This window comes from Lipotes vexillifer, unplaced genomic scaffold (assembly GCF_000442215.2).
Source record: "Lipotes vexillifer unplaced genomic scaffold, Lipotes_vexillifer_v1.1 scaffold86, whole genome shotgun sequence".
Lineage (NCBI taxonomy): Eukaryota > Metazoa > Chordata > Mammalia > Artiodactyla > Lipotidae > Lipotes > Lipotes vexillifer.
Window position 1 is genome coordinate 1,556,779 of NW_006785406.1, and position 25,250 is coordinate 1,582,028.

At 41.9% G+C, this 25,250-nt stretch overlaps 1 protein-coding gene across 1 annotated transcript in view; it reads left to right on the plus strand.

Moving 5' to 3' along the window:
* The first annotated feature begins 10,799 nt into the window (after window positions 1–10,799).
* Window positions 10,800–25,250, plus strand: part of MSL2 (MSL complex subunit 2) — a 37,733-nt gene continuing 23,282 nt past the window's right edge. Inside the window, exon 1 of the mRNA XM_007457541.1 lies at window positions 10,800–11,160. Coding sequence (XP_007457603.1) covers window positions 11,019–11,160 — 142 coding nt within the window. The 5' untranslated portion in view covers window positions 10,800–11,018. The remainder of the gene's footprint in view (window positions 11,161–25,250) is intronic.

Consider the following 25,250-nt stretch of genomic DNA (forward strand, 5'->3'; position numbering starts at 1 on the left):
TATTCTGAACTTATAGAATAATCTTAAGAGTAGAGACTGGGGAACCAGGCAGCCTGGATTCAATTCTCACTTCACACTAACTGTGTGACCTTGAACAAATTACTGGACCTCTGTGCCTCAGCTTCTTCATATGTGAAATGGGGATGATAAAAATAATACTTCATAGGGTTGTTGAACAGATTAATGAGTTAATATACTTAAATGACTTAGATCAGTGCCCGGCACATGGTAAGGCCATGTAAGTGTTTGTTATTATGGTTGGCAAAATAAGAGAACTTGGACATCACCTGTGACTGTTTCTCATTCTCACATTCCACCATTCACCAACTCCTATTGATTCAGTCTCCTAATATCTCTCATCCCTCACTGACACCACCTTAGCTTAATGCCCAAGATCAAGGGTCAGTAAGTTTTTAAAGTAAGAGGCCAGCTAGGAACTTCCCTTGTGGCCCAGTGGGTAAGACTCCCGCGCTCCCAATGCAGGGGGCCTGGGTTCAATCCCTGGTCGGGAAACTAGATCCCATATGCATGCTGCAACTAAGAGTTCACATGCCGCAACTAAGTCCGCATGCTGCAACTAAAAGATCCTGTATGCCGCAATTAAGACCCAGTGCAGCCCCCCCTCCCCCCCAAAAAAGAGGCCAGCTAGTAAATATTTCAGGCTTTGCAGGTCACAACTACTCAAATCTCCTGTAGCAGTGCAAAAGATACTCTAAACAATTCATAAATGATTGAGTGTGGCTGTGTTCCAACAAGACTTTATTTATGGACACTGAAATTTGAATTTCATATAAATTTCATGTGTCATAAAATATTATTTTTTAAAAATTAAAAGAGTAAAAAAATTCTTAACTTGTAGGCCATACAAAAATAGGCCTTTGGCCTTCAGACTGTAATTGACGACCCCTGGGCAAGATCATCTTTTAGTGAAATACTGCAGTGGCTTCTTAATTGGTCTCTCAGCTTCTAATCTTGCACCTGCACCCAAAATCTATTTTCTATGATGTCGCATTACTCATAGGATGACCCTTATAATGTCCATAAAATCCTTCATATCTCATAACTTTTCCTCTTATAATATATATGCTTTAGCCCTACTCAACTACATGAAATTTCCAAAATATGCAGGCTTCTTCCTCTAGGCCTTACTACATTCTCTTCCTTCTGCCTAGAGACTCTTCCTGCCCTTCCCCTGTTTCTCCTACTTGTCCTTCAGGTCACATTTTATATATCACTTCCTCTATATTTTCCTGAGCTTTGATGTCTGGTTAGGTGTCCCTTCTCATGTTTTTACAGCACCATATTGAAATACTTGTCTCATTGTGTTATAACTGTATGTTCATTTCTGTCTTAGCTGGTAGACTGGAACTCCTTGAGACTTTTTTTTCACCTGTGTACCCATAATGCATGTGTTAGAAACATATTTGATGAATATATGACTCTCCATGGTAACCCTTCAAGGAAAGTATTTTTATCCCCATTCTACAGTTGAGAAAACTAAGGCTCAGAAAGCTTGAATATTTTCTCCAAATCTACATAGTAAGTATTGGAATAAAGATTTGTTCACACTAATTCCACTACTCCATGCTACCTCCCAAAGCTCAGGAATAACAAGAAGGACAACATGGTCCACAAAGTCTAGTTTGTTCAACTTCAGGTTAGAAATATTTTTTTAAACCATTTTTTAAAGTTGAAATATAGTTAATTTACAATGTTGTGTTAGTTTCAGGTGTACAGCAAATATATATATCAGGTTAGAAATCTTCATTCTTAGCTTGTAGTCTGTCTCTGAGTTGCAAATACCATGCTTTTCCAGTTTTATAGAGAAATAATTGACCCATATGACTGTATAAGTTTAAAGCATACAGCATGATGGTTTGATATACATATATTACAAAATGATTACAATAGGTTCAGCTATCATTCATCTTCTCATATGGATACAATAAGAAGAAAATAAAGAAAAGAAAAAAGGAAAATATTTTCTCCCTGTGATGAAAAATCTTAGGGTTTACTCTCTTAGTAACTTTCCTGTTTATCACATATCGGCATTACAGTCATCATGTTGTACATTACATCCCTAGTACTTATTTATCTTATATCTGAAAGTTTGTACATTTTTTTTCTTTTTTTTTTTTTGGCTGTATGCAGACCTCTCACTGTTGTGGCCTACTCCCGTTGCGGAGCACAGGCTCCGGACGCGCAGGCTCAGCGGCCATGGTTCACGGGCCCAGCCGCTCCGCGGCATGTGGGATCTTCCCGGACCTGCACCCGAACCCACGTCCCCTGCATCGGCAGGCGGGCCCAGCCGCTCCGCGGCATGTGGGATCTTCCCGGACCGGGGCATAGAACCCGTGTCCCCTGTATCAGCAGGCGGACTCGCAACCACTGCGCCACCAGGGAAGCCCTGAGAGTTTGTACCTTTTGACCACCTTTCTCCAATACTTCCTTCTATCACCCATAGCCTCTAGTTCCACAAGTCTGATCTCTTTTTCTATGAGTTCGTTTGTTTTTATTTTCAGAAATTCCACATATAAATGAGATCATATAGTATTTGTCTCTCTCTGACTTATTTCACGTAGCATAATGCCTTCAGGGTTTATCCATGTTGTCACAAATGGTACGATTTCCTTGTTTATTTTTTTTAATGGCTGAATAATATTGCATTGTATGCATATGCCACAACTTCTTTATCCATTTATCCATGGATGGACACTTAGGGTGTTTCCACGTCTTGGCTATTGTAATTAAAGCTGCAGTGAACATGTGGGTGCAGTTATCTTTTTGAGCTAGTGTTTTCATTTCCTTTGGATATATTCCCAGAAGTGGGATTGCTGGATCATATGGTAGTTCTAATTTTAATTTTTTGAGGATCCTCCATATTGTTTTCCACAGTGGCTGTACAAATTTAGAATTCCACTAACAGTGCATCAGTGTTTCCTTTTTTCCCCACATCCACACCAGCATTTGTTATCTCTCATCTTTTTGTTGATGGCCATTCTAACAGATGTGAGGTGATATCTCATTGTGGTTTCAATTTGCATTTCTCTGACTAGTGATGTTGAGCATCTTTTCATGTACCTCTTGGCTTTCTATATATCTTCTTTGGAGAAATATCTATTCAGGTCCTTTGACCATTTTTAAATTGGATTTTTTTCTATTGTGCTATATGAGTTCTTTTTATATTTTGGATATTAACCACTTATCAGATATATGGTTTGCAAATACTTTTTCCCATTCCACAGGTTGTCTTCTCACTTTATAATGGTTTCTTCTTCTGTGCAGAGCTTTTTAGTTTGGTATAGTCCCACTTGTTTATTTATTTTTATTATTTTTAATATTTATTTATTTATTTATTTTTGGCTTAGTCAGGTCTTAGTTGTGTTAGGCAGGATCTTTCATTGAGGCATGCAGGCTCTTTGTTGTAGCGTGCGGGCTTCTCTCTAGTTGTGGCATGTGGGCTCCAGAGTGCATGGGCTCCAGAGGGCATGGTCTCTGTAGCTGTGGCCCATGGGCTTAGTTGCCCCGTGGCATGTGGGCTCTTATTTCCCTGACCAGGGATCAATCCTGCGTCTCCTGCATTGGAGGGTGGATTCTTAACCACTGGATCACCAAGGAAGTCCTCCCACTTGTTTATTTTTGATTTTGTTGCATGTGACTTAAATGTCATATCCAAAAAATCATTGCTAAGACTCATGTCAAGGAGCTCTATTCCTATGTTTTCTTCTAGGAGCTTCATGATTTCTGGTCTTACATTTAAGTCTTTAATCCATTTTGAGTTAATTTTTTTTTTAAGGTTTACTTCCAGTGAGGATTTTACTTTTTTTTTTTTTTTAAGATGTTGGGAGTAGGAGTTTATTAATTTATTTATTTTTGCTGTGTTCGGTCTTCGTTTCTGTGCAAGGGCTTTCTCTAGTTGTGGCAAGTGGGGGCCACTCTTCATCGCAGTATGCAGGCCTCTCACTATCGCGGCCTCTCTTGTTACGGAGCACAGGCTCCAGACGCGCAGGCTCAGTAGCTGTGGCTCACGGGCCCAGTTGCTCTGTGGCATGTGGGACCTTGCCAGACCAGGGCTCGAACCCGTGTCCCCTGCGTTAGCAGGCAGACTCTCAACCACTGCGCCACCAGGGAAGCCCCATTTTGAGTTAATTTTTGTTAAGTGTTGTAAGATATGGGTTCAATTTCATTCTTTCACATGTGACTATCCAGTTATCTCAGCACCATTTGTTGAAGAGACTTGTCTTTTCTCTGCTGAGTATTCTTGGCTCCCTTGTCAAATATTAGTTGACCATATATGCTTAGGTTTATTTCTTGGCTCTCAATTCTGTTCCATTCGTCTATTTGTCTGTTTTTATGCCAGTGCCATACTGTTTTGATGACTATAGCTTTATAGTACAGCTTGAAATCAGGAAGTGTGATGCCTCCTGCTTTGTTCTTCTTCCTCAAGAGTTCTTTAGTTCATTGGGGTCTTTCATGGTTCAAAGACCATTTTTTAAGCCTTTATTGTCCAGGAGTGTCTACTAAGATATATTTACAGATCCTATTTTATCCAAGAGGTATACCCTTTTGGAAACCATTTTTGCAATCCCTTTTTTTGTCCCTAAGCAGTTCCTGCTCTCATTTCACATAGCAGTGATTCCAAACTCTCATCACTCTCTTGATGAACTTTTCTCACTACCTTCCCTAATAGTAAAATTTTGAACAGTCAAATTTAGGACTGAGGCTCCTTTAGTGCTACCTTCTTGACTCAACTTGCTTGAGCAGAGAACTGTCTCAGTCATGTAGTGCTGAACCCTGTAGAGTAAGTTGGTGGCCCTGAGACTAGCAACCTTCAGGTAGTACCATAGGCCATATGGAACAGGTGGGAATTATAAAGAGATACAAATTGTCCTAAGACAAATAGGGATCTTAGATAATGGCCACATAGACAGCCCCCAGGGACAAACAGGCTGTGTTCCAAAAATTCAATTTTAAATTGACTGTTTGGAATGCAGAAGACATTTTCTCTTAGAAACAATGCTGTGAATAATTGCAGTTATTTTCCCAGGAAAGTCTACACAATCTTGTTTAACTCATAGTATAACAGAAATATCTACTAAGATACTTTAGATTTGCATCAAGTGCATCCCTAAATCCTTACCACTCTGAATTATAAATTAGCTGTTTACATAGCTGCTACTGCAACTACACTGTGAACTCTTTGAGGGCTGCAAACTGTTGAATTATTCATTTTTGTATTCTGAATGCCTGGCATATAACTGGCAATAAATGTTGGTTGCATAAATGAATGGACAAATTTAATAGGCATTTGAATAGTGTTGAAAGTGTCTTAAGGAATAAAAACAGTAACATTTAGTAGGTACCTTAGTATGTGTCTGGCACTCTGCTAGGCGGATGACCAACAAAGCAGCTGCTTTATCTAGGCTGGAGTTAGGGATAAAAAAGCTGAAGGCAATTTTAATATTTGAGATAGAAAATAAATAGGCACTAGACTTGCTAAATAAATGTTTTGGATGAAATGAATGGATATATGTATGGATTTAGAAAAGAATTCATTGAAAAAATATCAACAGGAATTGATAGGCAAAGGGATATGGTTCTTTCGAGGGGCACCTTTTGAGGAGGAGGTCGGAAAGAACAGGATTGGCTTGGATTAGGTCCTCGTTTAAGTTCATCTGGTTTGCTGTTCCCCATAAAGAGGTATTTGCTCTGGCCAGTCTTCAAAGATTTGTTGTAAGTTAGATTAAGCTATTATCACTCTCCATAGATTGAGGTTAATTGGATTGATTTCTTTCCAGATGACAGTAGATTAAGCACTTGTTAAAATTTGGTAGGGATGATGTCTTAGTGAGCCTGGGCAGCTATAACACAATACCATAAACTGAAACTGAGCCGTTTAGACAATAAATATTTATTTCTGCAATTCTGGATGCTGAAAGTGTGAGTCAAGGTGCCAGCATGATCACCTGGTGAGGGCCCTCTTTTGGGTTGAAGATGGCTGACTTCTTGTTGTATCCTTAGATGGCAGAGAGAGTGAGAGCTTTCTGGGGTCCTTTTTATAAGGGCACTAATCCCATTTTTAAGGGTTCCACCCACATGACCTAATTATCTCCCAAAGCCCCACCTTGTAATACTATCATATTGGAGGTTAAGATTTCTATATACATATAGGGACTTCCCTGGCGGTCCAGTGGTTAAGACTGTACTTCCATTGCAGGGGCACAGGTTCGATCCCTGGTCAGGGAACTAAGATCCCGTATGCCAAGGGATGCGGACAAAAAAAAAGATTTCTACATATAAATTTGGGTTGGTGGGGACACAGACAACAGATGGTTATAATGGCAAAGGCACTGGAGTGGAGACCCTAGGTAGTGAGGGAGAGTGCAACCTGGGAAGAGGGAACATTATTTCTAGGTAGATTTTGGTGTAGAAAGAAGAAGGAGGGGGCAGAGGAAGGAGGGTGAAAGAGGAAGAGAAAAGAAGGCGAACAACTATTTCACAATTTTGTAAAGGGCTTAACCCCTCAGAAAATCCCTTTGAGTTGCTGCCAGCCTGATCTTTGTTCTTTGAAAGTATAACTACAACTACTTCTGCATTTATTTTATTATCCCCAAAGTGCTAGAGTACAATCAATAAATACTTGTTGATTATTCTGAGTGTTTCAAATCAATCCACACTTCTTGTTCTATTAAGGATCTTAGAATTGACGTTGATCTAGCTGATGTAAGAACCGTCTTTAAATTTGTAAGACATTTTATGTCTTTCCCCAAGGAGAAGCCAACATGTGTCCATGCCTATTATTCACCACACACTGTACTGGGTGTTTACTTACATTATCGCGTTTTTAGTAATTCACCATTATTTTATTTTTTTTTAAATTTTTACTATTTTTTTTAATCTTTTGGCCATGCTGTGGCATGTGGGATCTTAGTTCCCTGACCAGGGATTGAACCTGTGCCCCCTGCATTGGAAGCGCAGTCTTAACCACTGGACTGCCAGGGAAGTCCCTGTCATTATTTTAACAATTACCGAGTACCTGTTATATGTCAAACCCTGTGCTAGGCAATGACGATAAAAGGCAAAGGGAGAAGAGCAGAAAACTGCTCTTCAACAGTTATAGTATAATAGGGAGAAGACAGGGCTAAACCAACAGCTGCCACTTAGTGTGATAAGTGCAATGATAGAGGTAAGCACATGGAAATCTTAGAAGACAGAAAGGGAAGCTTTAATTCAAAATGGGTAGGAAAGACGATAATAAGAAGGAAACAAGTATTTGTTGTTTCTCTGAAATGAAAATTTAACTGAGTGCCAAGAGGAGCCTAAGGAGCCATGACTAAATGTGATGTGCTATCCTGGATGGGATCCTGGATCAGGAAAAGGACATTAGGGAACAACTGAACAAATATGAATAAAATACGGATTTTAGTTAATAATAATGTATTCCTATTGGTTCATTAATTGTGACAAATGTACCATACTAAGGTAAGATGTTAGTAATAGGGGAAATTGGGTGACGAGAACTGTCTGCACTATCTGTGCAATAATTCTGTAATTTCAAAACTATTCTAAAATAAAAAGTTAAAAAAAATTTTTTAAACTGGCATTTCATATTTTTGTTAGATCTGGCAACTTTAACACTTTTACTTCTGAATAATAATTAAAGACAAAATATGAAAAAAAATACCCTAGGTTGATAGTTTAAGGAATTTGAGTTAGGTATGATTTCTCCTATTTGATCCAAGCACTTTTTTTATATAAACCGTTCTTTTGTTTTCTTTTTAGGCAAACCTCAAGCGAGCAAATAGTTACTAGACAGGGAGTATACTTCAGTGTGGAGAGGCTTTGCCTCTAAGTGCCATAGTCTATCACCAGTTGCAACCAATTTCAGAAGCTATAAAAGAACTGTCTCCTCTCTCTGTCACTCTTTCACACACGAACCATCAATAGAATTCATCTTAATTTGATGTGCACATCTCAAGAGATTTTAAAAAATTAGTTTATGAGAAAATCAGCAAGGTTAAGGGCCTGCAAGTAATCACTTGCCTAGGGTGACTGCTAATTTATACTGTCTGAATGGAAACAGTGCTGATTATTTTACTCTCCGTGTTGGTCCTCTGGGGAAGAACAACCTGTGTGTTGTAGAACTTAAGAGTCTGAAATAGAAATAGAACTGTATATTATAACAGTTTTATCTGAAAGTGAACTTAGAAATCTCTTATTAAAAAAAAAAGGATGAGGCTTTTAAAAAAGAGTGAATTTTATAGACTGTCATTTTCTAGATAAAAGACGACCAAATACATTTTGCACAGCTTTGTTCGTTTTACAAAATTAGGAAAATAATTATTTTTGCTTAATACTTACATACTGATAATATGCTAGGACTTGTGAAGAAAATAAACCTATTCTCAAATGGTAATAAAAATTATATATCAGAGGTTACATGGGTTCCCTTATCTTAACTCTTCATTTCTACTCTAAGTGGCAAGCCTCTAAAACTAACAGATATTTGTGCCGCTAAAGATTTACATACGTCATAAATCTTACTTTGCAAACATGTGTAGAGCATTTACTATGGGCAAAAAATTATGCTGAAGAGCTCTGGTGTATTCAGAGATAACGATTCCTACGCTGTTTCTATTTTTAAAGAAGGTTTTGTCCTTTTGGAGTGGAGGGGAATCAGACGTTAATTTAGGCTTTGTTTATTTATATCTCAGTGTCCTTGGTCTCCTGCAAAAACACAAGGCCAAAACTTGTTTAAAAAAAAGATAATACTTTCAAGGATTTGGGTTCTAAAGCAGGACCATGGGGTTCTTTAAGAGATCTGTTCACACAGAGGGGCTAGGTCTGTTAAAGGGGCTAAAATAGAGGTTCGTTTTGTTTTTAAATTGTACTCGGTTCTCGTGGAGAGCTCTGTGCGGTCCCGGCCGGTGCCCCTGGAAGGCCGGGCTGCCCGCGTCAGTCGGACTCCAAGGACCAGAGGCCGCAGGAAGAGCCCGCTCGGACGGACAGGAGAGGCAGGTGGGTCCGGGCACCGCCGCTTCAGACGGCCTGCCCGGGCCTCAGAGGCCTCAGGCTGCAGTCAACGCGGGCCGCGGCCCCAACCAAGACCCTGAAGCTCGAACGCCCGCTGGGCGCACAGCCACGTCGCTCGTCGCCACCCTTCTGGGCTGGGCTACGGGCGGCGAGGGGCGGCAGCGCCCTTTCCGCGGCCGGGAAGCGCGGTTCCAGGAGAAAGGCCGCGAGGGCGGGGCTTCGGGCGGTGCGGAGCCTCGTCCTCACTTCGCGGTCAGACAGGGCGAGGAAAGGCCGCGTTGCGCCAGCGCAGAGAGCCACATGGCGCGACCCAGCAGGGCCTCCGCGTTGGCGGACACCGAAGAAGCAGTGTAGTGCGAGAAGCTTACAGCCCACACTGGGGAAAGATGGGTCAACTAACGAATGTTTCACCACAACCCATACGCCTAAGAGGGAATTTGAGAGCGCATGGGGGAGGGGCGGAAAGAGCAGGAGGCTCGTCGGGAGCATGCTCTGTACAGAGAGCCGTAAGTGGAGAGCCAGGCATGCGCAATGAGCTCGGGGTGGGTTGGCAGCGGGGAGGGGCTGGCGTGAGCGGGCTGATGTGTTTATCCGGTTTTCTGGGTGGGCGGTCAAAGCGCACGCGTAAGGGCGAAAGGCGGTGGAGCTGGGTAGTAGAATGCGCATGCGCAGAGCGAGCCGGTAGCTCTGGGAGGGCGTGGAGGGGGCTCTTAGAGGAGAAGCAGGGGAAAAGGGAAGCGAAGGGAAAGCAAAGGGCGGGGGGGGGGGGGGAGAGTGTGGTCTGCGCATGCGTGTAAGCGCTAGCGACGACGGCGGCGGGGGAGTCTCGGGGATGACAGTGGCTTTGCCCGTTGGGGTAACGGTCGTCGTCGCCGGCAGGGTCTGAGGCGCCGCACAGCCCACGGGATACATTAAGGCCGCAGCAGCCCGGGCCCTACCGAGCTAGAGTGGCGCGTGGAGTCGGGGTGAGGGCGGCGAGGCAAGGGGGGAGGGGCCTGCGGCGGGGCCTTGCTGTGTGCGCTGGGCGGCGGCGGGGCCTGGCGGTGTGAGCGCTCGCCTCAGCCTCTGCCGCGGCCGGGTGGGCGCCGTGGGCGGCGGCGACCGTGGTGCTTGGCGGAGGCGTCCGTGTGTGCCGCGCGGAGAAGATGGCCGGGCAGTGAGGGGGCGGCGCTTGCGCCTGGTGACCTCGGAGTAAGCGACTGAGGAGCTAGGGCCGCCGCCGCGGCCCGGCCGGGCCTGCTCCCCGCCCTCTCCCGCCGCCGCCGGCCCGCGCACTTCCTCCCCGGCCCTCCCCTCTCGGGCGGGGGCCTCTCCTGTCCGCTTCGCCACCTCAGGGAACTGCCGGGCTGTAATCGCCGGGGCGGAGAGCCAGGCGTGTCCGATATGGAGAGAGCGGCGGCGGCCTCCGCCAGCCGCAGCAGCCACGTTCGCCGCCGCCTCGGCTCGGTGCACTAGATCGAGGAATCCGACGACCTCACCGCAGTCCTTGCCGTCGCCGCTGCCTCCGCGCCGGGCGCTGTGATGGAGTAAGGGCCCTGCAGCCCGTGAGAAGCGTGCCCGCCCCTGGACCGGGCCGGGGCCTGCTCCCGCGACCGCCCAGCTCGACCACAGGAGGTGCCTTCGCGTCCCGAGATGCAGCTCGAGCGCAGGCCGCCCGCCGAGCCGCGGGGCTAGACTGAGCGCCGAAGCCGCCGCGTTCTGCGCCCCGCGGCCGCTCGGGACAAACTCGAACGCTGGTTTCTCTCTTTTTTTTTCCCCCCTTGGTCTGCAAATCTCAGGGACGGAGGAGGGGCGCCAAGGCCCCATGTGTGGGAGGACTGCTACGGCTCTACAAACTTGTACGGATTTTGGTTACAACTTTGGCCAGTGGTTCTCCCCCGATTTCCTCCGAATTGTTGCAAATTCGCCATTGTTCCCTGGCTGCTTACAAAGTTGGATCCGGAATTTCTCTTCAACCGAGAGCCAACAGTGTCGAAGTGTCTGCAATGAACCCCGTGAATGCTACTGCTCTCTACATTTCCGCGAGCCGCCTAGTGCTCAACTACGACCCCGGAGACCCCAAGGCGTTTACAGAGATTAACAGGCTCTTGCCTTACTTCCGACAGTCCCTCTCGTGCTGCGTTTGCGGTGAGACGCTTTTTATTGTTCCCCTTTCAGTGCTTGTTTAAAAAAAAAACTCAGGGCGATGGTAGCAGAAACCGTTTGACGGCGGGATAGTTTGTATTAAACTTTTATTATTTGTGCGGTAGTTTGCGGTCTTTAGTTTTGAAATTCGGCAGAGGACTTTTTTCCGGCATTTCAGAAAGACAGAACCCTTCCAAACCGCTCTGTACAGCGGCCTCAATGTTCAAAACTGTTAAATTCGCCTTGGGTCATTTCTGGTGTTTTTTTTTTTTTTTAAAGAGGTGAAATATGCATTTATGTTGCTGTCCCCCTCTTTTTTTTTTTTTTTTTTTTTTAAAGCTTTTGATACCAAAGCTGACTTAATACCTACCTTGTTTAAACGTGGTTAAACCTGGTTAAAACACCTACATGTGGCGTGTTTGCATTTCCCCAAACGTGTTGTGTGTGGGTGGTGGTATAGCCGGTGAGGTCGGTGCGGAACTTTTTCCCCCGGGTTCTTCTAATGCTTTGACAGTTTGACGATAAACAGTGAGCCAGGGCAGACTGATGGTTCAGTGCATTTTAGCTGGTGGGATTTTTTACAGGATTACGTTTTTTGGTGGTTTTACTATATTGTGGCCTGGTAGAGGGTTATTTTGGGTGTTTTTGTTGAAGAGGTATTACTTTGTGCTGGGCAGGATATTTTCAAGTTATTTTTGAGAGATGAAGATATGCTGAATTGTCTAATAAATCCGTGTCTCAAAAGTGATAATAATTTGTGATTATTATCTCAGTGATTAATTGTATGCATATAATAATAATTTATTTTTGAAAAAACTTAGACTGAAAATGTTAACATAAAGGAAAGGGTAACTGGCAAAACCAAAACAGTAATACTCCACTTCATATTCTTACTTCGCCAAAACTTTTGAGGTTTTGTTGATCCACTTACTTGTTTAGTCAGAATTTGAGAAATTCAGGCATTTCAGCTTTATCTTAAGAGAAATTTTGCGACTGTAGTGGCTGAAGGGAGAAATGGTATTCATTTGAGATTCATTCAGCATTTTCCATATAGCTCTGAGGCAAAGCCCTGAGGGGTACAGAAGAGGTGAAGAGTGTTTTTTTGCACATCGGGTTCTTAATCTCATAAACATTTAAGTAACTCTTACAAGCGATTAAGTGCTCCACTGACTGGTAACCGACACTTAACACCTTTATAGAGAAGCAGTTGCCCTGGTAAATCACTTAATTGCCCTGGGCCTCAGTTTCTTAACATGTAAAATGAGAGCTTTGGGCTAGATTCAGAGTTTCTTTTCCGCTTATATTTTACAAATATAGTATAAGAATTTGCTTAGTTTCAGCGAACTCCGCCACCCCACTCTCACTTTTTTTTTTTTAATGGAGTGCTTTTTTTTTATGTCTTCATAGCTTTTGATAGTTTGTGGAATGAGGAGATGGGGCTACTATAACTTCTTTCAACACAAACCTGTCTTTTGGTGGGGGAATTGCTACTGTGGTGATGTAGAGGGCATAGACCAGCCCATCCTGGCCTGCTAGAACTGCAGTAGAGAGTGATGTCATTATCCAGGTAACACTTGAAGATCTGGTAGGTCTGCTTTTTACATGGTGGATGGGACTTAGCTCTCAAAGAGGGAAATGGTAGTTTTGCAGATGCTTGGAATTTTAAATCAGTAGCTTCAGGACAGTTGTGGTCTAATTGAACATTTTCCAAGAATCTAACCTGGATTTTAAAAACTGGTATTAAGGATAAAGCTACATTAGAAAGTCCAACTGTATCTTTTTTTTTTTTTAATCAGTTTTGACAACTCAAAGGAATTTTTGTGACATTGGGGCTTTTAATTATTCCTTCTTGTTCAAGCTTCTCTTCCCCACCATCCTATGCAAAAGATTTATGGGTTCTACTTCTCCCTTATAATTGAGTAGCTGGCATAAAATTTCAGCAATATGGATGTAGGTTCAGTTTTTTCCCCTCATCTCTTTGGACATAAGTCTGTGGTTATGAAGAGATGGGGGAAAAAACCCAGTTATTTGAATTCAGATCCAACAGTTTTCATCTTTGTGTCAGATAATGTCCTGGACTCCTTTTCCTAGCTGGAAAGCATAAACTCCTTCCAGTTAATAGGGCATGTGCAGTCTTATTTCATTAGGATAATAGATATGTAAAAGTTAAGTTTTAATTCTATCTTGGCGCTGTAAATAGGGAGTTTGTTTCAACAGGTCCTCCAGTGTCTGACCCAAACCTCCCCTTTCAGCTTTGTATTTAACTGCCCTCTTAATTTCTAATAATTTCTCAGCTTCAGGCAGTTTGATATTTTTGTCTTTTTGAACATACATGCCTTATGTCTTCCTTCTCTTTTCCCCACCTTTGCTCTTTGAAGTTCCTTCTGCCTAAAATATATTCTTTCTGTGTATGGTCTAACTCATCAACTCCTTCCCTCCCTCATTGACGTCTTTGTTCTGTCACAGGTGCTTTTAACTCTTTCAAATTATTCTATCTTAGGGAAAATACTATTTTTTTTGTACATTTCTGTGTTCCTTCTGCCTCATTCTCTCCTGTTCAGTGAATAGCATGTAGGTGTTTATGACAGACTCAGAGAAAGAAAGTGAGAGGAGGTGAGGGAGGGAAAAAGGGTCTATGAACTTTGCATTTAGGTACAAATCTTAACTTTTCTACTTTCTGTCTAGGCAAGTTACTTTTAACTTTTTGCCTAATTTTCTTGTATCTACAAAAGGGGATAATATCTTCTTTAAGTTTGTTTTTCCAAATCTGTGTTATATGTGAGTTTATTTTTAAGTGGGAAAAACCTTTTGAACCCATGAGAACAAGTCTGTGGACTTTGTGCCACCCTTGCGCAGAGGTGGAGAAAGGTAGGGGGAAGTGAGAGAAGAGATTGAACTGTCCTGTCAAATATTGTCAAACGTAGATTATTCTCTGGAACTACAGGTTTTGTTATCATTGTTCTTTGAAATGTTAATTAGCTGATTATCACTGCTTGTTTTTCAGTTGCTTTGTATGTTTAAACTTTCTGAAGTTTCTGGTGAATGGGATAGCAATTCTCCAGAGAGTTACTGTACTTTCTAGGCCACAGAAACAGTGACCAAGACAGTATTACTGTGGGTACTATTTCTGTGTCAGTTCTTTCCCCTTGTTCTTGCTTTATCATTTATCACTAAGTATGTAGAATGAATTTTCTTTTGATGGCATGAAACTCAATAAATTCTGCCCTAGGGATTTTAAGTTTTTTATTAAGCTTTTATATCCTCAAATGACATAACAAGTTTGATATGTAGAATCAAATACTGTTAGAACTGGAAGGACATGTTAAGTGGAAAAATAGTATTCTCTGAGATATTTGGAGTCCTGTAAATTAATCATGGTAAAATCTCAAGGACATGAATATTTCCCTGATTTTTTTTTTTTTCTTTTTTTTTGTGGTATGCGGGCCTCTCACTGTTGTGGCCTCTCCCGTTGCGGAGCACAGGCTCCGCACACGCAGGCTCGGTGGCCATGGCTCACGGACCCAGCCGCTCCGCGGCATGTGGGATCTTCCCGGACTGGGGCACGAACCCGTGTCCCCTGCATTGGCAGGCGGACTCTCAACCACTGCGCCACCAGGGAAGCCCCTCCCTGATGTTTTAAATTCTAGAAACAAAGTGGTTTTGGCTTTTACTGAAGAGTTGTGGAACTTTTGGATATCCAGTTTCTTATTTATAAAATAGGAAGGAGCTGGAGAATAGTGTTTCCCACTGACCTAAGCTGACCAAGTTTTTGTTTTGAATGTTAAGGACTTAAAAAAGCAAATCCTGTCATCTTTTCTTACTACTGCTACTCTCACATTCCACTACAAGGTACGTGGTTCCCTGAGGGTGAGAGTCTTGCTGGTCTTGTTCACTGTTGTAGCCCTGAACCTGACAGTTCCTGGCTGAACAAGCATTGTTGAATGGAGGAAGCTGCCGATAAAAAGAGCAAGGTTCAAAGTAGGAAGGATGTGCTCTCAGAATAAAGTATATGCCTTAAAATTCAATAGATTTAGCTTTATGAAAGACTACTTTTCATTTTCCTTATTTTTCTCATTTTGGCATTGTTTGTGGGCCCACTTTGGAATTAGTGCAGTAGATTATCTCAAGAATCTCTTCCAGTTCTGGAGTTCTGATTCTTTTAGCAGAAATACTTTGTTTTAGACTGAGCAAACAATTTATAAATAGCAAGAATCTTCTAAAATGAAATTTGAGCATTTAGCATGATTTATTTTAAACCACATACCTTTAGAGGCTAAATTAAAAAGCCATTTGTTTAATCGTACGTTAAGCGTTATACTAATGTTTTACATTTATATTCTTCTCAAGTTTGAGTTCATTTGATACTTAAGATTTTATTTTTCTTGTACTTATCACCATAATTAAATTTTTTATTGTAGTAAGCATATAATGTAAAATTTACCATCTTAACCATTTTTAAGTGTACAGTTCAGTAGTGTTGAGTATATTTACATTATTGTGAAACAGGTTTCCAGAACTTTTTTTTTTCTTTTTTTGCGATACGCGGGCCTCTCACTGCTGTGGCCTCTGCTGTTGCGGAGCACAGGCTCCGGACACACAGGCTCAGTGGCATGGCTCACGGGCCCAGCCGCTCTGCGGCATGTGGGATCCTCCTGGACCGAGGCACGAACCCGTGTCCCCTGCATCAGCAGGCGGACTCTCAACCACTGCGCCACCAGGGAAGCCCCTCCAGAACTTTTTGATCTTGTAAATCTGAAACTCTGTACCCAACAAGCAACCACCATTTTCTTCCTTCCCCCAAACCCCTTGTAACAACCATTCTTTTTTCTGTCTCTCTGAATTTGACTATTGTAGATTCCTCATATAAGTAGAATCATGCAATACTTGTCTTTGTTGACTAGCTTATTCCACTTAGCATAATGTTTTTGTTTTTTTTTTGCGGTACGCGGGCCTCTCCCGTTGCGGAGCACAGGCTCCAGATGCGCAGGCTCAGCGACCATGGCTCACGGGCCCAGCCGCTGCGCGGCATGTGGGATCTTCCCAGACCAGGGCACGAACCCGTGTCCCCTGCATTGGCAGGCGGACTCTCAACTACTGCGCCACCAGGGAAGCCCAGCATAATGTTTTAAAGGTTCATCCGTGTTGTAGCATGAGACAGGATTTCTTTCCTATTTAAGGCTGAATAATATTCTATTGTATGTATACACTGTGCTTCGTTTATTCATTCATCCAACGTTGGACATTTGAGTTGCTTCCACCTCTTGGCTGTTGTGAATAGTGTTAAGAACATGGGTGTGTAAACACTCTTTGAGACCCTGCTTTCAGTTCTTTTGAATATATACCCAGAAGTAGGATTGCAGGATTGTGTGGTACTTCTATTTTTATTGTTTGAGGAACTCCATACTGTTTTCCGTAGTGGTTACACCGTTTTACAATCCTACCAGCAGAACAAGGTTTCCAGTTAGTTTTTCCATATCTTTGCCAACACTTGTGTTTCCTCTTTTGGTTTTTGTTGGGGTGTGTGTGTGTTTGTTTTTTGGAATGTAGCCATCCTAATGGGTGTGAGATGATATCTCATTGTGGTTTTGATTTTCATTTCTCTAATGATTAGTGATGTTGGTGATCTTTGCATATGCTTTTTTTTTTAACATCTTTATTGGAGTATAATTGCTTGAAAATGGTGTGTTTCTCCTTTATAACAAAGTGAATCAGTTATACATATACATATGTTCCCATATCTCTTCCCTCTTGCGTCTCCCTATCCCACCCCTCTAGGTGGTCACAAAGCACCAAGCAGATCTCCCTGTGCTATGCGGCTGCTTCCCACTAGCTATCTATTTTACGTTTGGTAGTGTATATATGTCCATGCCACTCTCTCACTTTGTCACAGCTTACCCTTCCCCCTCCCCATATCCTCAAGTCCATTCTGTATTAGGTATCTTTATTCCTGTCTTACTCCTAGGTTCTTCATGACATTTTTTTTTTCCTTTCTTAAATTCCATATATGTGTGTTAGCGTATGGTATTTGTCTTTCTCTTCCTGATTTACCTCACTCTGTATGACAGACTCTAGGTCCATCCACCTCATTACAAGTAGCTCAATTTCGTTTCTTTTTATGGCTGAGTAATATTCCATTGTGTATATGTGCCACATCTTTATCCATTCATCCGATGATGGACACTTAGGTTGTTTCCATCACCTGGCTGTTGTAAATAGAGCTGCAATGAACATTTTGGTACATGACTTTTTTTTTTTCTTTTTGCGGTATGCGGGCCTCTCACTGTTGTGGCCTCTCCTGTTGCGGAGCACAGGCTACGGACGCGCAGGCTCAGCGGCCATGGCTCATGGGCCCAGCCGCTCCACGGCATGTGGGATCTTCCAGGACCGGGGCACGAACCCGTGTCCCCTGTATCGGCAGGCAGACTCTCAACCACTGCGCCACCAGGGAAGACCACATGACTCCTTTTGAATTATGGTTGTCTCAGGGTATATGCCCAGTAGTGGGATTGCTGGGTCATATAGTAGTTCTATTTGTAGTTTTTTAAGGAACCTCCATACTGTTCTCCATAGTGGCTGTACCAATTCACATTCCCACCAGTAGTGCAAGAGTGTTCTCTTTTCTCCACACCCTCTCCAGCATTTATTGTTTCTAGATTTTTTGATGATGGCCATTCTTACTGGTGTGAGGTGATACCTCATTGTAGTTTTGATTTGCATTTCTCTAATGATTAATGATGTTGAACATTCTTTCATGTGTTTGTTGGCAGTCTGTATATCTTTGAAGAAATGTCTATTTAGGTCTTCTGCCCATTTTTGGATTGGGTTGTTTGTTTTTTTGTTATTGAGCTGCATGAGCTGCTTGTAAATTTTGGAGATTAATCTTTTGTCAGTTGCTTCATTTGCAAATATTTTCTCCCATTTTGAGGGGTGTCTTTTGGTCTCGTTTATGGTTTCCTTTGCTGTGCAAAAGCTTTGAAGTTTCATTAGGTCCCATTTGTTTATTTTTGTTTTTATTTCCATTTCTCTAGGAGGTGGGTCAAAAAGGATCTTGCTGTGATTTATGTCATAGAGTGTTCTGCCTATGTTTTCCTCTAAGAGTTTGATAGTTTCTGGCCTTACATTTAGGTCTTTAATCCATTTTGAGCTTATTTTTGTGTATGGTGTTAGGGAGTGATCTAATCTCATACTTTTACATGTACCTGTCCAGTTTTCCCAGCACCACTTATTGAAGAGGCTGTCCTTTCTCCACTGTACGTTCCTGCCACCTTTATCAAAGATAAGGTGACCATATGTGCATGGGTTTATCTCTGGGCTTTCTATCCTATTCCATTGATCTATCTTTCTGTTTTTGTGCCAGTACCATACTGTCTTGATTACTGTAGCTTTGTAGTATAGTCTGAAGTCAGGCAGCCTGATTCCTCCAGCTCCATTTTTTGTTCTCAAGATTGCTTTGGCTATTCGGGGTCTTTTGTGTTTCCATACAAATTGTGAAATTTTTTGTTCTAGTTCTGTGAAAAATGCCAGTGGTAGTTTGATAGGGATTGCATTGAATTTGTAGATTGCTTTGGGTAGTAGAGTCATTTTCACAATGTTGATTCTTACAATCCTAGAACATGGTATATCTCTCCATCTATTTGTATCATCTTTAATTTCTTTCATCAGTGTCTTATAATTTTCTACATACAGTGTCTCCTTAGGTAGGTTTATTCCTAGATATTTTATTCTTTTTGTTGCAGTGGTAAATGAGAGTGTTTTCTTGATTTTACTTTCAGATTTTCATCATTAGTGTTTAGGAATGCCAGAGATTTCTGTGCATTAATTTTTTATCCTGCTGTTTTACCAAATTCATTGATTAGCTCTAGTAGTTTTCTGGTAGCGTCTTTAGGATTTTCTGTATAGAGTATCATGTCATCTGCAAACAGTGACAGCTTTACTTCTTCTTTTCCGATTTGGATTCCTTTTATCTCCTTTTCTTCTCTGATTGCTGTGGCTAAAACTTCCAAAACTATGTTGAATAAGAGTGGTGAGAGTGGGCAACCTTGTCTTGTTTTTGATCTTAGTGGAAATGCTTTCAGTTTTTCACCATTGAGGACGATGTTGGCTGTGGGTTTGTCATATATGGCCTTCATTATGTTGAGGAAATTTCCTTCTATGCCTACTTTCTGTAGGGTTTTTATCATAAATGGGTGTTGAATTTTGTCAAAAGCTTTCTCTCCCTCTATTGAGATGACCATATCCTTTTAATATGGTGTATCACATTGATTTGCGCATATTGAAGAATCCTTGCATTCCTGGAATAAACCCCACTTGTTCATGGTGTATGATCCTTTTAATGTGCTGTTGGATTCAGTTTGCTAGTATTTTGTTGAGGATTTTTGCATCTGTGTTCATCAGTGATATTGGCCTGTAGTTTTCTTTCTTTGTGACATCCTTGTCTGGTTTTGGTATCAAGGTGATGGTGGCCTCGTAGAATGAGTTTGGGAGTGTTCCTCCCTCTGCTATATTTTGGAAGAGTTTGAGAAGGATAGGTGTTAGCTCTTCTCTAAATGTTTGATAGAATTCGCCTGTGAAGCCATCTGGTCCTGGGCTTTTGTTTGTTGGAAGATTTTTAATCACAGTTTCAATTTCAGTGTTTGTGATTGGTCTGTTCATATTTTCTATTTCTTCCTGATTCAGTCTTGGCAGTTTGTGCATTTCTAAGAATTTGTCCATTTCTTCCAGATTGTCCATTTTATTGGCATAGAGTTGCTTGTAGTAATCCCTCATGATTTTTTTTATTTCTGCAGTGTCAGTTGTTACTTCTCCTTTTTCATTTCTAATTCTATTGATTTGAGTCTTTTTTTTCTTGGTGAGTCTGGCTAATGGTTTATCAATTTTGTATATCTTCTCAAAGAACCAGCTTCTAATTTTATTGACCTGTGCTATCGTTTCCTTCATTTCTTTTATTTCTGATCTGATCTTTATGATTTCTTTCCTTCTGCTAACTTCGGGGTTTTTTTGTTCTTCTCTCTTTAATTGCTTTAGATGCAAGGTTAGGTTGTTTATTTGAGATGTTTCCTGTTTCTTAAGGTAGTAGGATTGTATTGTTATAAACTTCTGTCTTAGAACTGCATCCCATAGGTTTTGGGTCATCGTGTCTCCATTGTCATTTGTTTCTAGGTATTTTTTGATTTTCTCTTTGATTTCTTTAGTGATCACTTCGTTATTAAGTAGTGCTTTGTTTAGCCTCCATGTGTTTGTATTTATTACAGATCTTTTCCTGTAATTGATATCTACTCTCATAGCATTGTGGTCGGAAAAGATACTTGATACAATTTCAATTTTCTTAAATTTACCAAGGCTTGATTTGTGACCAAAGATATGATCTATCCTGGAGAATGTTCCATGAGCACTTGAGAAAAATGTGTATTCTGTTGTTTTTGGATGGAATGTCCTGTAAATATCAAGTCCATCTTGTTTAATGTATCATTTAAATCTGTGTTTCCTTATTTATTTTCATTTTGGATGATCTGTCCATTGGTGAAAGTGGGGTGTTAAAGTTCCCTACTATGAATGTTACTGTCTATTTCCCCTTTTATGGCTGCTAATGTTTGCCTTATGTATTGAGGTGCTTCTGTGTTGCGTGCATAAATATTTACAATTGTTATATCTTCTTCTTGGATTGATCCTGTGATCATTATGTAGTGTCCTTCTTTGTCTCTTGTAATAGTCTTTATTTTAGTCTATTTTGTCTGATACGAGAATTGCTACTCCAGCTTTCTTTTGGTTTCCTTTGCATGGAATATCTTTTTCCATCCCCTTACTTTCAGTCTGTCTGTGTCTCTAGGTCTGAAGTGGGTCTCTTGTAGACAGCATATATATATGGGTGTTGTTTTTGTATCCATTCAGCCAGTCTGTGTCTTTTGGTGGGAGCATTTAAACCATTTACATTTAAGGTAATGATCGATATGTGTGTTCCTATTCCCATTTTTTTTTTATTGTTTTGGGTTTGTTATTTTAGGTGTTTTTCTTCTCTTGTGTTTCTTGTCTAGAGAAGGTCCTTTAGCATTTGTTTTAAAGCTGGTTTGCTGGTGCTGAACTCTCTCAGCTTTTGCTTGTCAGTAAAGGTTTTAATTTCTCCATCAAATCTGAATGAGATCCTAGCTGGGTAGAGTAATCTTGGTTGTAGGTTTTTCTCTTTCATCACTTTAAATATGTTCTGCCAGTCCCTTCTGGCTTGCATAGTTTCTGCTGAAAGATCAGCTGTTAACCTTTTGGGGATTCCCTTGTGTGTTATTTGTTGTTTTTCCTTTGCTGCTTTTAATATGTTTTCTTTGTATTTAATTTTTGACAGTTTGATGAGTATGTGTCTTGGCATTTTTCTCCTTGGATTTATCCTGTATGGGACTCTCTGTTCTTCCTGGACTTGATTAACTATTTCCTTTCCCATATTAGGAAAGTTTTCAACTATAATCTCTTCAAATATTTTCTCAGTCCCTTTCTTTTTCTCTTCTTCTGGAGCCCCTATAATTTGAATGTTGGTGTGTTTAATGTTGTCCCAGTGGTCTCTGAGACTGTCCTCAGTTCTTTTCATTCTTTTTTCTTTATTCTGCTCTGCAGTAGTTACTTCCACTATTTCATCTTCCAGGTTACTTATCTGTTCTTCTGTCTCAGTTATTCTGCTATTGATCCCTTCTAGAGTAGTTTTAATTTTATTTATTGTGTTGTTCATCATTTCTTGTTTCATCTTTAGTTCTTCTACGTCCTTGTTAAATGTTTCTTGATATTTCTTTATTCTATTTCCAAGATTTTGGATCATCTTTACTATCATTTTTCTGAATTCTTTTTCAGGTTACTGCGTATTTCCTCTTCGTTTGTTAGGTCTGGTGGGTTTGTATCTTGCTCCTTCATCTGCTGTGTGTATTTCTGTCTTCTCATTTTGCTTATCTTACTGTGTTTGGGTTTTCCTTTTTGCAGGATGCAGGTTCATAGTTCCTGTTTTTTGGTGTCTGTCCCCAGTGCCTAAAGTTGGTTCAGTGGGTTATGTAGGCTTCCTGGTGGAGGGGACTAGTGCTTGTGTTCTGGTGGATGAGGCTGGATCTTGTCTTCCTGGTGGGCAGATCCGCGTCTGGTGGTGTGTTTTGGGGTGTCTTTGGACTTATTATGATTTTAGGCAGCCTCTCTTCTAATGGGTGGGGTTGTGTTCCTGTCTTGCTAGTTGTCTGGCATAGGGTGTCCAGCACTGTAGCTTGCTGGTCGTTGAGTGAAGCTGGGGGTTGGTGTTGAGATGGAGATCTGTGGGAGAGTTTCGCCATTTGATATTACTTGGAGCTGGGAGGTCTCTTGTGGACCAGTGTCCTGAAGTTGGCTCTCCCACTTCAGAGGCACAGCCCTGACTCCTGGCCGCAGCACCAAGAGCCTTTCATCCACATGGCTCAGAATAAAAGGGAGAAAAAGTAGAAAGAAAGAAAGGAAGAGGATAAAATAAAATAAGGTAAAATAAAGTTATTAAAATAAAAAAATAATTGTTAAGAAAAAAAATTTTTTTTAAAATAAAACACACAAACATAAAAAACGGACAGATAGAACCCTAGGACAAATGTTAAAAGCAAAACTATACAGAGAAAATCTCATACAGAAGCATACACATACCCACTCACAAAAAGAGGAAAAGGGGAAAAAATAATAAGTCTTGCTCTCAAAGTCCACCTCCTCAATTTGGGATGATTCGTTGTCTATTCAGGTATTCCACAGATGCAGGGTACTTCAAGTTGATTGTGGAGATTTAATCTGCTGCTCCTGAGGCTGCTGGGAGAGATTTCCCTTTCTCTTCTTTGTTTGCACAGCTCCCAGGGTTCAGCTTTGGATTTGGCCCTGCCTGTGCGTGTAGGTCACGGGAGGGTGTCTGTTCTTCCTTCAGACAGGACGGGGTTAAAGGAGCAGCTGATTCGAGGGCTCTGGCTCACTCAGGCCGGGAGGAGGGAAGGGTACGGAGTGCAGGCCGGGCCTGCGGTGGTAGAGGCCTGCGTGACGTTGCACCAGCTTGGGGCACGTCGTGCGTTCTCCCGGGGTAGTTGTCCCTGGATCCCGGGACCCTGGCAGTGGCGGGCTGCACAGGCTCCCTGGACGGGAGGTGTGGAGAGTGACCTGTGCTTGCACACAGGCTTCTTTGGTGCCAGCAGCAGCAGCCTTAGCGTCTCATGCCCAAGAGTCTCTGGGGTCCGCGCTCTTAGCCGCGCCTCGCGCCCGTCTCTGGAGCTCCTTTAAGCAGCGCTCTTAATCCCTTCTCCTCTCACCTCTCGCACCAGGAAACAAAGAGGGAAGAAAAAGTCTGCCTCTTTCCTGGGACTCCCTCCCGGCTAGGGGTGGTGCACTAACCCCTTCAGGTTGTGTTCAGGCCGCCAGTCCTCTCCCTGTGCTCCGACCCACAGCCCGAGCCTCAGCTCCCAGAGCAGACAAGCCTCTCGGGCTGGTGAGTGCTGGTCAGCACCGATCCTCTGTGCGGGAATCTCTCCGCATTGCCCTCTGCACCCCTGTTGCTGCGCTCTCCTCCGCGGTGCCGAAGCTCCACCACCTCCGCCACCCGCAGTCTCCGCCCGCGCAGGGGCTTCTAGTGTGTGGAAACCTTTCCTCCTTCACGACTTCCTGCCACTGGTGCAGGTCCTGTCCCTATTCTTTTGTCTCTGTTTATTCTTTTTTCTTTTGCCCTACCCAGGTACGTGGGGAGTTTCTTGCATTTTGGGAGGTCTGAGGTCTTCTGCCAGCGTTCAGTAGGTGTTCTGTAGGAGTTGTTCCACGTGTGGATGTATTTCTGATGTATCTGTGGGGAGGAAGGTGATCTCCGCGTCTTACTCTTCCGCCATCTTCCCCCTGTTTCCTGCATATGCTTCTTGGATGTTTGTATATCATCTTTGGAGAATCACTATCATTTTTTTATCTTGAAAAAAAATTTTTTTTTTTTTTTGCTCACAAAATCTTTATTAATTACTGTGATGTTCTTAGTGCTAGAATAAAAAGATGAATTAAGACACATGACCCCTACCCATATGTTGCTCAGTGTTATGGGGAAGACATAAGTAAACCAGCAATTATTGTGTGTTAGAAGCACTTATGTTATTACCAATATTGATGTACTATTAATTTACTCGTAAATTAAGTTTGTCACATGTTTAAAAATTTCAGAAATTAACAGTAAGTGAGATTTTCCCCCCACGTAACTCGTTTTTGAATAACTGTTGGGGTCAAAGTTTGGGCAACCCTCACTGGGGTTAACGCAGAGTTTGGTTTACCAGTTTTTTCTTGGGACTTAAGTTTACCTGTTCTCTCTGATCTGGGAAGAATTCTTTAGGGAACATTTATCTAGTAGGTTGGTTAAGGAAGAACAATATTTACTACTGTGTTCTGGCAGCTACTCTTTTTATGTCAGATATATTAATTTAACTGTTGGTTTCTTTTCCTAAGAAAAATCTCCTTTTCACAATTTGGTGAAAAGCTAGGTGCTTGAGCTAGGCCAGGAGGAATGGTGAAAAGTGAACATTTTCAGCAAGGCTTGAGGGAGAGAACATTGGCTTGTTTAGGCTGCAGAAAATCAAGTTTATCTCTAACGAAGAGAGTCCATTCTTGCCCTATAGTGGTAACTCGGGGGTCTTTTTACAGGGAACCTTGATGCCAGGCTAAGGAATTTGACATTTACCTCTTAGACCTGTTCTTTTTCAAAGTGTGCTCTATAGCCCACCTAAATCAAATCTAAAGGGATTGTTAAAATTCAGATTCCCAATTATCATATCAGGCTGATTGAATTGGAATCTCTGTGGGCAGGGCCTTGTAATGGGCATTTTATGCCCCCTCCCCTGCTCCCCTCCCCCCCATCCTGATATGGGTAGGGGAATTTGCAAATCCCTGTTGTGTTTGAGAAATATTTTAAGTAGGAGAGTGATGTTATGTATAGATTTTGTTTTAAAAAAGGTTAGTTTCGGGATAGAATATAGGATTGATTATTGGAATGTGGTGAAACCCAGTTAGGAAGGATATCAGATGTATCCATATTATAGAGGATGGAATAGTGGTGGTAGTGAAAAGGAAACAACATAAGATAACTCAAAGGGAAAATTTTG